This window comes from Corvus brachyrhynchos, unplaced genomic scaffold (genome assembly GCF_000691975.1).
Source record: "Corvus brachyrhynchos isolate BGI_N302 unplaced genomic scaffold, ASM69197v1 scaffold806, whole genome shotgun sequence".
Classification (NCBI taxonomy): domain Eukaryota; kingdom Metazoa; phylum Chordata; class Aves; order Passeriformes; family Corvidae; genus Corvus; species Corvus brachyrhynchos.
In genome coordinates this window covers 45,878-59,632 of record NW_008238454.1, presented here as the reverse complement: position 1 = coordinate 59,632, position 13,755 = coordinate 45,878, and the positions used below count along the sequence as shown (strand labels likewise).

Sequence of the window (13,755 nt, the reverse complement as noted above, 5' to 3'; positions counted from 1 at the left end):
GAATAGCAGCCATTTGGCAATACGGAATTACAGAACTAAGTTTACAGATATGCTCTGGTATCGCCAGAGTAATTCAGCTAAGGCAAATGCCAATTTAATTATAGTCCAAAACAAATTCCAAGCTGTTTACGATCACAGTAGCAGCACAAATCCATACTTTATTCCTGAGGCAGTATAAATACTGCAGAAACATGCTCAAGCCTAAGGGCCAAGCATTACCTACGTCCATAGCCAGATCTAACATGTTAACCTAAGAACCCAGGAGCATCACAAGGGGCAAAAGAAGGAATGAAGCTGCCTTTGTGCAGAAACCATCAGCACATCTAAATTATGCTTTTAATTTATGCATTATTATAATCCCTTCTAAATTAATAAAATGTCATGTAAATATTGTTTGTCCACCATGAAAACCTGCAGCCAGCACTATGCCAGAGCTGACTTTGCTAACAGAAGGGAAGAGGCAAGAGATGGTCTGTGGAAGAGTGGTAAGGCACTACTTCTCCTCCCCAATATACAGCAGTGAGCATCATTTCTGCATGTTAAATGTTACCCAAGTGTCTTAAACCCAGACACTATACCACTCTCCTTACCTCTAAAATGTGTCAACCACTGAATATCAAGAGACATAATTTAAAGTACAGTGACTGTGAAAACAAGAACTTTCAGTTTGTCTTTTCCTGTAGGAAATGGACAGGATGTCAAGAAAGTCTTGTACCCCTGTCCCCACTTAAGTCATGCAAGGGAGTTGAGCAAGCCCAAGATACTCTAAAACTGCCTTCCTAGAAATAGCAAGTGAAGCACAAAAGAAAGCAGCTGAGAAATAAACAGTGACAACAGTAGGACCAAATTCCATCTCTTGGCCAACCTCAGCATGAAGAAGTGTGAAATCAACTCTTCCATACTGCCATCTCCTTCAGCCAACTATATAAACTCCACAAACACATAAACTTTATAGTTTTATAAATTTAGTTTTGGCCTTTATAACAAAAGAAATGCAAAGCACCCCATGTTCACCAGTTCACTGGAAGTGGCATGAGCAGTCTGAAGAGTCATTTTATATGCTTTTCCACCTTTTATTCTCTATCCTAGATACCCATTCTTTGCCAGCTTAGGTTGGGATACTGGCCTAGATGGACCTGTGGTATGACTCAGTATGGACCAAAGTGTGTTTTGGTGAGGTACTTTCAGCAGAAGGAGTGTATATATAATAAATAGGTCTCCTTTAGCCCTTCAAGGAGGTCAGAGAACAAAAAATAAAGAACTGATAGAAGAAGTCTCATATACACAGCCCAATCACCTATCTTACAAGGTTCTCTTTCATGCAAGCAAAATTTTAAACAGCTTTATTGGAAAAATTATTTCTTCATTTTACAGGATTATAGCACTCTTAAAATTAAACTTATAAATATCAAGCATGCCCTGTGGGAATTCCTAGTGAATAGATGAGATCTTTCCTATGTTGGCTTGCTTCAGTTTCAGCATACTATGGCTGGAGTGCTCAAAGTACAGCCACACTCACAAACATCAAGCTCAAAACCTATCAGACATGGGGTGGTTATTAAACAGCAGAACAAAGCTACGGAATTCTGTCTCTCACCACCTTACTAAGGGTCCTGGATAATCTTAAGTGTCTTAATCTCACTGTGGAGGAATTGCAATATCCCACTTTATTTCAGGACACATCCTTACCTCTGGAAGTCTACAAATTAGAGCAATTTAGACTGCTGTAACCCATGACCCTCTTTACTTGACCAAATTCCCTACCATGAACCACATCAGGAGCATGATCCACCTTAAGAGCAGACCCCAGAAGTGTTATGGAACGTTGATGTAAACTACAGCATTTTTTTGGGTGAGACAAAGTTGGATATCTGCAAAACCAAAAGAAGCAACCCAATGAATTGCAGTCTAGAAATCAGATCAATCTCCCTGTCCAATACCTGCATGGGAGGAACAATTTAAAAAACAGTTGTAAGAAGAATTTAAGCATAATTCAGCTGTTCCCAACAGGAACATGAATGAAACAGATGGGGTGGGGAATAAGATGAGAACATAAAAAGTAGGACTGAGAATGCTTAGAAGTAAGAAAACAAAAATGAGTGGAGTTTCCAAGTGCCAGTGCCCAGCAGCACTAGGGCTCAGTTAATGGCAGCAGTAGCTGCATGGACTCAGTGTCCCTCACTGTTTTTCCAACATCATCTCCTTCCAACACACAATACCAACTATAAAAATTAAATCACTCACATTGAAGCAAACAAAAACCCCCTTAAATCTTTGTATATATAAGTTGTACCATGCACTAGCATTCTGCTATCAGGGTAGGAATGTGTATGACAGTACAGGAAAGAAGTTGATTTAAAAAAAAATGCAGTGCACTGGACTAAGAGCCCCTCAGCCCTGGAATACACCATAGTCCCTGCTGAATTTGAAACAGCAATGAAAAACAAGCCATACACTGTTAAGGTAGCTCTCACAGCAGGAGCTCGTAGGGTTCTGAATTGTTCCTTGAAGACTCGTCTTCCTTCACTGGCTGCCCCTGCTGCAGCAAACCCTGCTTAGAGAGTAGGCTCAACTCCTGTCAGCTGCAGCCTAAAGTCTCCTCTGTGCCATATTCTTCTCATAGGCACGGAAGGGCATCAGCCTTAGAAACTCTGGACTTGCTTTTCATAGCATTTCACTTCTGTAAAAATCGAAACATCTAAAGGTGAGGTTGCAAGATGCTGGGACTGTTTTTCATCTTTGAATGGTTTATGACCATTAAGGAGTGACTGGGAAAAACAAACAAAAAAAACTGCAATCAAGGCAGACTGCAATCAATCAAGGTCCAGATTCTCTCCTAACACGAGGCTGCACTGAGCAGAACATACATATTAAACATGATAACAGATGCACCTTGACAGCATTATTATGGCTACCCAGTTGCACAGCCAACTGAACTATCACTGCCTGCACAGTGAAAGTAACAGCACAGGACTTGAGGAAATCAAACAAAACCCCCAAACAAACAATTCCACACTGCCAGAGACTGCATTCACATACATTACAGAGCAGTCAGACATACCAGTAATTTCTGTGCCAAACCCACCTATCTGCAGGGAGAATCAGCACAGGTAATTATGACAACAAATCATTAGGAACGCACACCAGATAAGCACGCCTACGCTGCCAGGGGTTTATGTGATCCTAATCCTCCCCAAACACATCTCAGCAGTAAAGTAAAACAATGGGGAGCAGGAGAATTTGAAAGGAAAGTCTATTATCTTCCACCAATCTCCTTGACAGAGTTGCTCCAAATTTGAAACAAGCAGAACATTAAATCCAACACCAGGAAATCCCTCTGATATCATAACCAGCTCAACCTCTACTAATTTAACAGGCAAACATTATGGTTTGCCTACAATGAACATTTAACTGCAGCTTAAGTATATGTACCTGCAAAATCAATATAAATCACTACTGAAAAGCTTGAATAGTCTGCTGGCAGCCAAAACAAATATATCTGAATAAAAGCAAGTACTAAACAGAGGTTGTACTTATGATATCAGATTCAGCCTACACCTGACACACAGGGCTATGTTGTCATCACCTGATCCTGGACCAGCGTGTGACCAAATCCTCAGGTAATGCAAAATGTCCCATCAGGAATGTCCTCTCCCTGCTCTCTGCTTTTGTGCAGAGCCTGTTATTCATCTTCCACCAAATGTAGCCATTCCAAGTCAGTTTTCAGAGTGGTCAACAGGACCTTCCTTGAGTCCTTATTCTTGGAGAACAGGATTTTATCTTGAAAAAACAACTCAGGCACACAGCAAACTGATAACATCTGTTGCTCAACGGTCTTGTTATAACCTATTATATCAGGTTATTAAAAGGCCCACAGCCTGAGATCAATCATTTTAAACCTCCATTCCAGAGAAAGCTGTGTTCATCTTACCCATTCAGAAATTTTTGATAGATGCAGTCACCATAATTACCAAGTATTAAATAAACTTGTCAAAAAGTTATTTAGAGTTTATGAACCTAACAGTAAGTTCTTGATGAGAGATTTCATAATATGATTCAAATTCTGGAAGACAGGATATTTTGCTAGGAAAATTCATGTATTTATAGATTTGCCATGCAGACTTTGTATTACCAAGCACTTTCATAATAAAAATTAGCCTAAGTGGGGCAACTGCCACTTGCTGCACTGATGTCATATCAGACTAAATGACACTAAATGGGACATTTTTTCAGTCTTCAAGCCCAGTGCTGATCACAACAGAGATTCTATTTGTTATTACACAGAATAGGTTTCCTGAGACTGACAAAAACATGACAAATCATGCCAACTGTTAGTCACTTAAATCATCCCCCTACAGCCCTTCTGTAACCATTTTCCCATTTATGTAAGGAATTCTTCCCTCTAGCTGGTGCATGCTCAGGGGAGCAGATTCATCCTTCCTCAGCTGCCTGCAAATCTACAGTTTCATTCTCTAATCTTCTATCTCATCCCTTTTTAGTTTACAGACAGCTTACCAAGGAAAATTTCCTGTCTGACTATTCAGGAACCACTCTGGGAGTCACACTGGCACCACTGGACTTTTGTGCCCTTACAGGCTGTGTTCCTCTCGTGCTCTTCACGCCCCTTGCACGTGCCTCTTGGTAAATGGGGATATTTGGTCTGGGGTCTTATCCGGTTTTATTTGAGTTCTACAGAGTCTCTGGATGAACCAGCCAGCCAGCCCTACATGTCCCCATGGCCTTTGATTGGCAAAGGGGTGGCACCAGTTTATGGCCCCTTGCCTGGGCCTCCAGACATTTCCTTCCTTCCAAGGCATTTCCTGCAGCTCCCACTGCAGCTGCACACCCAGCTACCCACACCAGGTGTGTTCCTCAACAACTCTTCCTTTCTCTTAACTAACTATACCTGCTAATGTAGTAAAAGGAAAAACAAAACAATTTTGAGGTGTTGAACCCCTGTCCTTCTACAACATTATTACAAATAACAAACTTAACAGAATTAAAACTTAACAAGATAGCCATAGGGTAGAGTCCAAGGTTATACATTCCCATGCACAAATACTTAAATGATTCCCAACACAAAATCATGAAGGATTCTCAGAAGCCAGTCATTTATCAACTGGTTGATCATCACTACTTGTTTGATGTGAGAATGGCATCTTCAATTTTCCTTACCAAAATCTTTAGCAGCAAACTAGGAACACAATAAAACAGTACATGGACCGCCCCACACAGGTTGTAATTTGGATTTCCTAAAGAATGCCTTAACTAACACTTCCCCTCCAGGCTGTATATAATATACCTGCATTTCAGGTGGAGTGGATGGATACCACTGAGCACACTTACTCTGCTCTTTGAACTCTTTGTACATATAGAAAACATACTGGGTCAAGTGTTCACATCCATCCAGTAAACTGGTCTTCACTGGGATTTAAGTTCCTGGTATAGCTAAACACCTTCCAAAGAGAGTTTGTGATTCTTTTTATGTTGCTACATAAATTCCTGGAGCCATCCGTACCCTTTGTACTTTGTTAGCCATTGCCTCTGTTCCCCCTTGGGCTTTATCTAAACCATCCAGGCAGAGGGATTAAATATTTCTTTGGCAGAATCGGTTTTACCTCAATTGTCCCTATTCCATCACCATTTTGGGTTGCTTCCCACTTTTCCCACTGTCTCTCTTCTTCTGTTGAGCAGTCCTTCTTACACAGTCCTGGGGTCTATCAAATTTGTCCTTTGCCTCTGGTCACTGCCACAGCAGCGCCATGTCCCAGAGGCTGCCTGGCCACAGCCTTTACAGCTGCTCTGGGGAGGGTAATTCCTACAGATTGCTGTAGTGCCTCTGGTGTGGGCGGGGAATGCATCCCAGCAATTTCTGCAGGTAACTGTACTGATTCTAGCAAATTGCGTATTTCCTCTCCACCACACACTCTCTTCCTTGCTGATATGAAAAATCCCCATTCTTGCCATAAGACTCTTGCTGCATGACCCAACCCAAAAGCACACCAAGAGTCCACACAGATGTCAACTCATTTTCCTCTGAAAATTGGTGGTGCAGCAATGCCGTAACAGCTCAAGCTGGTGCTTCTGAGGAAGAGCCTCCAACAAAGGAGTGTCTGGGATATTGCACCCTCACAGTCTGTGTACTGCTTCCCGTGGTGATATTTAGTCTATGCAAGAACATCCTAGAAAAACACACAAAAATATACAATAATTCTTGTACATGCAAGCATGGTCTGTTTAATTTCTTTCTGCACTGCTGTGTGAGTCAGTTTCCAAGGAACTAGGGTGTTGCCAAGATTATGGAGAGCTTTACAAGCTGGTCTGGACTGCCTCTATAAAAGCTATTTCCACGTGTGTCAAGGATGCCATCTATTCCACAACTGAGAGTACCTGCCTGCACTCTCCCAGAACATGCCAATAATTGCTTCCCATCCAGGAGTTTTCCTATCTGTGGAGTTAAGCAGCTCTATGACTGAGGCATGTGCCTTCTCATTCTGCAATTGGATTTTACACCAGCTTGTTGTGTCAGGGAAAAAAACCCTAAAACCCAACAAAATCCCCAATGCAAACAAACAAAAAACACACCAATAAAACCCCCAACAAAACTCTAAAATGTGTTCTTCTGGACAGATTCATTGTCATAAACCGCATTTATACTTTGATCCTTAATTCTCCAGTGCTATGCCAAGTAACTGGATTCTGAGAATTTCCTCTTACAGAACACATATGGTCAGAACTTGTTTCTATAAAAAAGTATCATGAACCTTATGCCATATTTTAATGTAAAAATAACTTTCTATTCATAGCTGTAGTAACGTACTGGAAAAGTAAATTTTGTACATTACTTGGTCAATGCTCACAGCAATTTTTCAAACCTATCTCAACCTGCAATGAGTAATTGTGCATTGTGTGCTCAGCTTGCCAGAGTAAGCTGGCTCCTGGTGAATGCTTCTAATAATAAATACTCCACAGACAGAACAATTACTGGTTCAAGTCCAGCCTGGGATGTTTGGAAGGGGAAAAACCTATATAATCTCATCCCAATCAGAAACACAGGCAGCAAGGTTAAAGAAAATCTGTTTTGCAAAAGAAGCAACAAGCACACCAGAAATGCCAGCTTCTGAACTGCCACCAGACTTGAAAAGAGGCTGCAGGACCTATGCAACCAGATAGCTCTGAGCCCTGGGAACCAAATGGCTCCTGACATTTCCCTCACATAACTGTCACAAGAGTGACAAACTACTTGACTACCTGCCCTTTGCATTTTCACCTTTTACATTTTCTCTTTTGTCCTGTTGGCTCAATGGACAAAGCCCCATAAGCCTTGTCTCTGCTTGAGAAGCAACCACTCCTTATTTCTTCATAGAAATGGGGAACAGCAGAAAGGAAAAGTGCATCTTCAACAAAATGCTTCTGAATACAACCAAACTCACACTCAGACATCTATGAATAAGCCACAGAGGTCATGCATACAGAGCAGAGCATTGCTGCAGAGAGAAGCACAAAAAAAAGGGAGGCAATTCTGTCCTTGCCTACTGGTGAGAGACCGTAGAGTCCAGTAATCCATGCCTCATGCCTACTAAAAATCCTGGATCAGAAAAAAAGGCTGGAAGGTGCCTTCCACTTGAAAACTAAACTCTCTAAAATGCACGGAACTTAGCCCACAGAAATCCCAAAAAGCAAGGAAATGTAGTGGAGAAGTACCTCCCCTCCCTATCATGAAAATTTAAGAAACTGAAGGGTTCTGCCTTTCCAGCTCATCTTCTGCTAGAAGCTGAAGCCTGACAACTACAAATTAGTTTTTCATTGGTATTTTTCTTAAGGACAGGATCTGAAACAAGAAAGATGGTGGATTTTCTTTTCAGACCAAGGTTGAGCACCTCTAAAAAGGCATGCTTTAGCTACTGTTAATTTTACTAAAAGCAAAAACACACCAAAAAAAAAAAAAACCCAAAAAAACCCAAAAGACCCCAACAAAAAAACCCCCAATAACAACAAAACAAAACAAACCCCAACAACAACAAAAAAAGCCAACACCCACCCCAAAATCATATTTTAGGTGCTTAGGTGCTAATGAATGAAAGGTGAGACTTTAATGGGAGCACTGTTACACTATTACCTACATTACCCCATAAATCCTACAAACCCCAGTGCTGGATCCACAGCTCCAGGTTCCTAATTAGCCAATCTAAAACTCTGCCTCAAATGAAAAGAAGCAGTTCCCCTTTCTCCTCCCAGCTTTGAACTGGTGTATGTAAGATTCCACCATGGGCTAGTCAGCCACCATGGGTTCAAGTGGTGACCTGTACTAGCAGAAAAACTATTCCTCTTCCTAATAAACAAGGGCATTTCCTTGGCTTAGAGCTTCCTGAATTGGTTCATTGTAGGCTCAGTCAAATGCAAGTGGCAGCACAATGGAGGAGCAGTACCTCAGATCCATTTCAGCCTCAGTCAAGCTGTGCTCTGTGTTTGTCTCCACAGCAGGAAGCTCTTGGCCTTCTGTGAGATCAAAGGATTCAGTCCCTTCTGCTTAAGAACACTGGAGTAACTCTGCCTGAGGCCACCTTTTTTTTTCCCAAGGAAAACAAAACTTAAAAGAAACCAGTTAGTTTTGATTAAATTACTAGCACAACTCTGAGACTAGTAAATTTTAGAAGTCTAATGCAGCTAGATTCTGTTTAAATAATTCAAGCCATAATTAGACCACAAAGTCTAAGTCTCCTAATACAATGTCACCACAAAGGTGACTTCTGTTCTCTGGCTGAGGTGGTACAGGAAGCAAACAACAAGCAACTTTCATAAAATGAGGGAAACAAGCCAGACAATTTATTAGAGCGCCCAATCAAGAGGAGCACTGTGCTGATGCCTCTGAGAAGGTGAAAGTATCAGACAGCTACACCATACCCATACCCTTGTTTCAGTGAGCAGAACAGGTATCAAGAATTTAAACTGCATGTCGAGAAGCTATGGACCAGCCAGGGGCAGGAGTGGCAGAGCAGGTGCTGGGAGGCAGATTCTCACAAAGAACCACAGCTTCAGGGAAAAATGGGCTGAATTTTAGAAAAAAACACCACACACACACACACACACGCAGAGAAAGAGCAGTTTCAGGATTATAAGGTATTTAAATGAAACCCAGAAAACCAAAGAGATGCAACAGGTTTCAGAGGTAAGGTAGGGAATGAGGACGCATGGATTCAAGGGTGAACACGGAGCTACCCAGGCACGTTCTCCAGTGCTCCATGGAAAAGGTACACAGAAAAATGCCAGGTCACTCCAGGAGAGAAAGAGTACTACACACTACAAAATAAACAGACAGACTCATAGGAGATAAAGAAGTAATTTTGTATCAAGGCTAAATGGAAAAATGTAATAGTAAAGCTACCCCGTAAGACCAGATTAAAGCAGCAACAGTGATATGCCATGTGAGAACAGATGGCCTGTGCCTTTAGGAAACAGGAGGCAATGGGGAACTTCAGTTTCCTCATGCAGATCAGCATTACCAAGATGAAATTTTAAATATAACTTACAAATAATTCCACTTTGTTGAATAGAAATGTATCACCTTTAAAAAAAACCAAAAGAACAAAAATTCTTTGGCCAGTGCAACTTCTACTTCGTTTTATTTCTGACTTACTGTGCCAACAGAAGGTTTTTAGAATAGAAGATGTGTGCAAAAGAAGAAAACAGTACAAATGATTCCAAGTGATGATGTTTTTTCCCGATGATGTAAAAGAGATTAAGTAAATTCTTACAGATAAAATCTAGATATTTTCTACCCATCTGACCAGCGGCCAGCCAGCCAGTCTGCTAAATGATGGACAGATAAGAAATTGAAAGACTGTTTGAAAGGGAGATCAGAAAGAAGATGCCAAGGATTTTTGGCTGCTGTTTATTTTGAAGAGCTCTGCAGAGGATCTAGAAAATCAGTCTTCCACAACAGACATGTTTAGAAAACTGAAGATTAAAAATTAAACTCACTGGCAGGCAGAAGGGAGAAGCCCTGATTTATAGATCTATTAGGAAAGGCTAGGTGCTTTTAGGAAGACTCAACAAGCACACAGATATGTGTGGTATCAGGCCAAAGGCCTTAGAAATTAAGATGTTCCAGGATAAAACTAAAGTTCCTCTAAAACTAATAACTGGCTACAAGAGAGGAAAACACATAGGAATGCAGAGCTAGGTTTCACAACAGAGTGCTCTTAGCACACAGGTCACACCTTGTGTACATAGAAAATTATTCAGGCCAACAAATAAAAAGGCTGAAAAGCTGCATCCTGCACCACCACGGTGGTAAGGGGTGTAACAAGGGCAAGCACAGTGTGCCTGTCTTCTTAGCCTTTCCTTGAGCATCAGCTCTTGGTCACTCGTAGAGAAACGACTGGAGTGATCCGGGGCTTTGGCCTGAGCAGTCGAGTTTATGATCCTATAATCTAAACCTTTTCACCAGACATCAATGTCTTCTCATCTCTTTGTCTTTTCCCATGACTGGGAGGACACCAAAGCTTTGGACCCAGGCAGCTCCTGGGCTGACAGTGGCCTCACAACATCTCCTACTGCACAGACAGAGAGGAATCCACTTCCATCTGCCACAGCTGACACCAGCTCTCTTTCAGAAGGCTGGGATGCCTCATTTCTTCCAAGAGGAGATCTGTGCCCACAGGCATTCTCTGCTCTCCACTGCACCTATCCAGCTGGGGCCAGTGCAGGATCCAGTTTGTTCCTTTCATACTGCTCACCAAATTAAAGATGACACAGCTTGACACCAAAAGGAAAGGGCTTCCAAACACATCTTATTTGATCAGCTCTACAGTCCATCACGCTGTCAACATCTTCCTTCTCAACTACAAAAAAAAGCCTCTCCCATGTGTGCAACTCTTGAGTAGTGGAGAAGGCCCAACAGAAAACTCTGTGGAAGTGGGTAAGACCAAAAGGGGCCAAGGGACCGTGAATCCCATGAAAAAACCTACTGTGGCAGTTTTCTATTTTGCCCGTCGAGCCTAATACGTTGATGTACCCACCAGTCTCCAGAAAACCAGAACAGTTCACATGAAAAGCCACTTGATACAATAATGTCCAAGCCACGTTGCTACTGCTAGCTTATTTTCCATATTTTTGGGGAGAACTGTTGTGGCTCTCAACAATGTGATATGCAGGTGCTGGGCACTGTTGTGGAGAAGACCATGGACTGGCCTGACCAACAAGGATTGCCACTGTCCAGTTTGGCCTGACCAACAAGGATTGCCACTGTCCAGTTCATAGCTGGGGAAACTCTCACATGCAAGGGAGTCTCCGTTTTCAGATGCACCACGTAAAAGTCACATCATCTCCCCCACTTCTCAAGTCTCATTCCTAAAGCTTCAATAAATACCCAACAGATTCTCCCACTCTTCCTCTGGACTAGGGAGGGAGGTCTCATAGCTGGTCTTCCTTATTCCTCCCTCTCAAAGCAATCTCAACATTTATTCCAATGGGATGGTGGCCCACAGTGACATTTAAGGGGATTTCATGATGTTTCAGAGGAATACACACTTTTTGGTTATTTTTACTGGAAGAAGGGGAGGGAAGCACTGGTTGTGTCCACTCTGTATCTTGCTCATTAAACTAGCAGAGCTAAAACAGGTTTTAGCTTCCACAATCACACCAGCAAATATTGGGCTGCGCCTTGCAACGTTCAAAGTAGAAGATACCAACAAAGCCAACACGTCCTTAAAAATTAAGGAAGTTTACAAAGCTCTTGAGGATTTTATAAACACCTATTCCTCTATAAGGACCTATTTTCTGTCCTCTGCTCTGTTTTCAAAGTGAATCAATGTTACTGGAAGGTCACTATGGAGCTCTGGCAAACAAATCTAACCTAGGAACTTCCCAAGATGAGGAGCCGCTCCCAAAGCATTTTTCTGGACCCTGCACATTAAGACTAAGGCAAAAAACTGAAAGGACACAATTGAAGAGGTGAGCACACAACAAGACCCACATGATAGGAGTGGGCTATCTGATAAGCTCTGATGTGTCAATCTTTCCATAAGAGAGAGCAAGAAATAGCATGAAGGGATTCCCACACTAAAGATATAGAAGAAAGTGGGATTTGGCTCTTCCTGGATCTGTCTGATCATTCCTGCTTTGAAAAACAAGTGTCACCCACTTCCCTTGGAGGAGAGCTCCAGGCTGCCTGATGCAAAATGGAAATACACCTGCCTTCACCAACAAACACTGGGAACGGAGAGGGAAGGAAATCCACACACGGGCCACAAGCACCACTGCATTAGCACCAACCCTGGGGGATGATGGAATAGATTTCCTAGCACTGGAGCCACTCCCTTACGGAGGACCAACAGCATTGACAGGGACCTGGCTTTTTCCTTGAAGACTATTCCAAGAAAGAAAAAGTTAGGCAGGTGTCCCCAAGACTGACCCTGATAAAAGTGTCCTACAAGAGATTCCAGTGCTTTATTTCACCCAAGAAGAGGAACTTAGCCTGCTCCTGAAGGAATGAGATTACCACAAAGCACACAAAAGCACACAGCAGTAACAGCAGTGGATACCACGTACACCATTCATGAGCACAGCATCTCAAAAGTTTCTGATTCCACCTATATCACCACGAGGATGCTCCTTATGAGCTGGATGATCACTTGCACACAAAGGAAAAAAAGCCGAAACATTAAGACATCGTTCCTATTCTGGCCCTCTTTATACTCTCAGAAGAAGGCAGCACACTGAAATGTGGTGACACACTGACACTCATGAGACTGAACTGATGCTTTTTAGTCGGAGCACCTGTACAGGCACAGCACCTACAAAACACTGCTGCTGAGGGAGCATTAGCACATCCTGTGGTACAACACAACACGAGGCTAGATTTCACTCACAGAAAGTCCCCAGGTTGAAAATCTCTGTTGTGACTCACTGAGAAGTTTGTTGCTAAAAGGCAACATTTTTAGTGACACTACAAAAAATCCGTATGAAATGGCAGAATTAGCAAACCTCTCCTTCTATCAATCAAACTACCTTGCAAGCCTAAGAAAATTCAAAGTAGATTTGGTTTGAACTGCTCAGAAACATGATACCAACAGGTATCCAGTCCCCAGCCCCAAAACCCACTGTGGGTCTTGAACTTGTCATGCAAGTAGCTGTCAGAGTGACCAGGTCATTCTAGTGCTTCGTACAGCATTCTGGTTCCCTGTTAAATCCCAGATGCACGTCAAGGTCATGGTGTTCATCTCCAGAGTCCTCAGTGGGTCAGACCCTGGTCACCGGATACCTCCTCTCCCAGAATGCAGGGAAAGCACAATGACTATGGACGCATCCAGCGATGTCAACTTGGGCGCCACGAGCAGTACCGACACCACGGCAGGAGACTCTGAGCCCCAAAGCTTCAGGAGACATGACCACGCACACAGGAGCACCATTTCCACCCCGCCAAAGAGGAGGAACTCTCAGCCTCCTGCCTCAAACCCGAGCACCACGGAGTTATCCCAATGTAACGCGAAATGACTATGGACGCATCCAGCGATGTCAACTTGGGCGCCACGAGCAGTACCGACACCACGGCAGGAGACTCTGAGCCCCAAAGCTTCAGGAGACATGACCACGCACACAGGAGCACCATTTCCACCCCGCCAAAGAGGAGGAACTCTCAGCCTCCTGCCTCAAACCCGAGCACCACGGAGTTATCCCAATGTAACGCGATAGAAGCGCTCCCTCCCCAGAGACCTCTATGGAGCGGGCTGGCTTTCCACATGCGGCTGGACA

At 42.8% G+C, this 13,755-nt stretch overlaps 2 protein-coding genes across 2 annotated transcripts in view; one reads left to right on the top strand and one right to left on the bottom strand.

The window, feature by feature from the left end:
- The window catches only part of TTBK1 (tau tubulin kinase 1), a 101,857-nt gene extending 88,643 nt beyond the window's left edge, over nt 1-13,214 (bottom strand). The window contains exon 1 of the mRNA XM_017736942.1: nt 13,170-13,214. Coding sequence (XP_017592431.1) covers nt 13,170-13,214 — 45 coding nt within the window. The remainder of the gene's footprint in view (nt 1-13,169) is intronic.
- A 279-nt stretch (nt 13,215-13,493) lies between these two features.
- Nucleotides 13,494-13,755, top strand: part of ACSS1 (acyl-CoA synthetase short-chain family member 1) — a 39,571-nt gene continuing 39,309 nt past the window's right edge. Inside the window, exon 1 of the mRNA XM_017736941.1 lies at nt 13,494-13,539. Within this exon, the coding sequence (XP_017592430.1) occupies nt 13,494-13,539 (46 nt within the window). The remainder of the gene's footprint in view (nt 13,540-13,755) is intronic.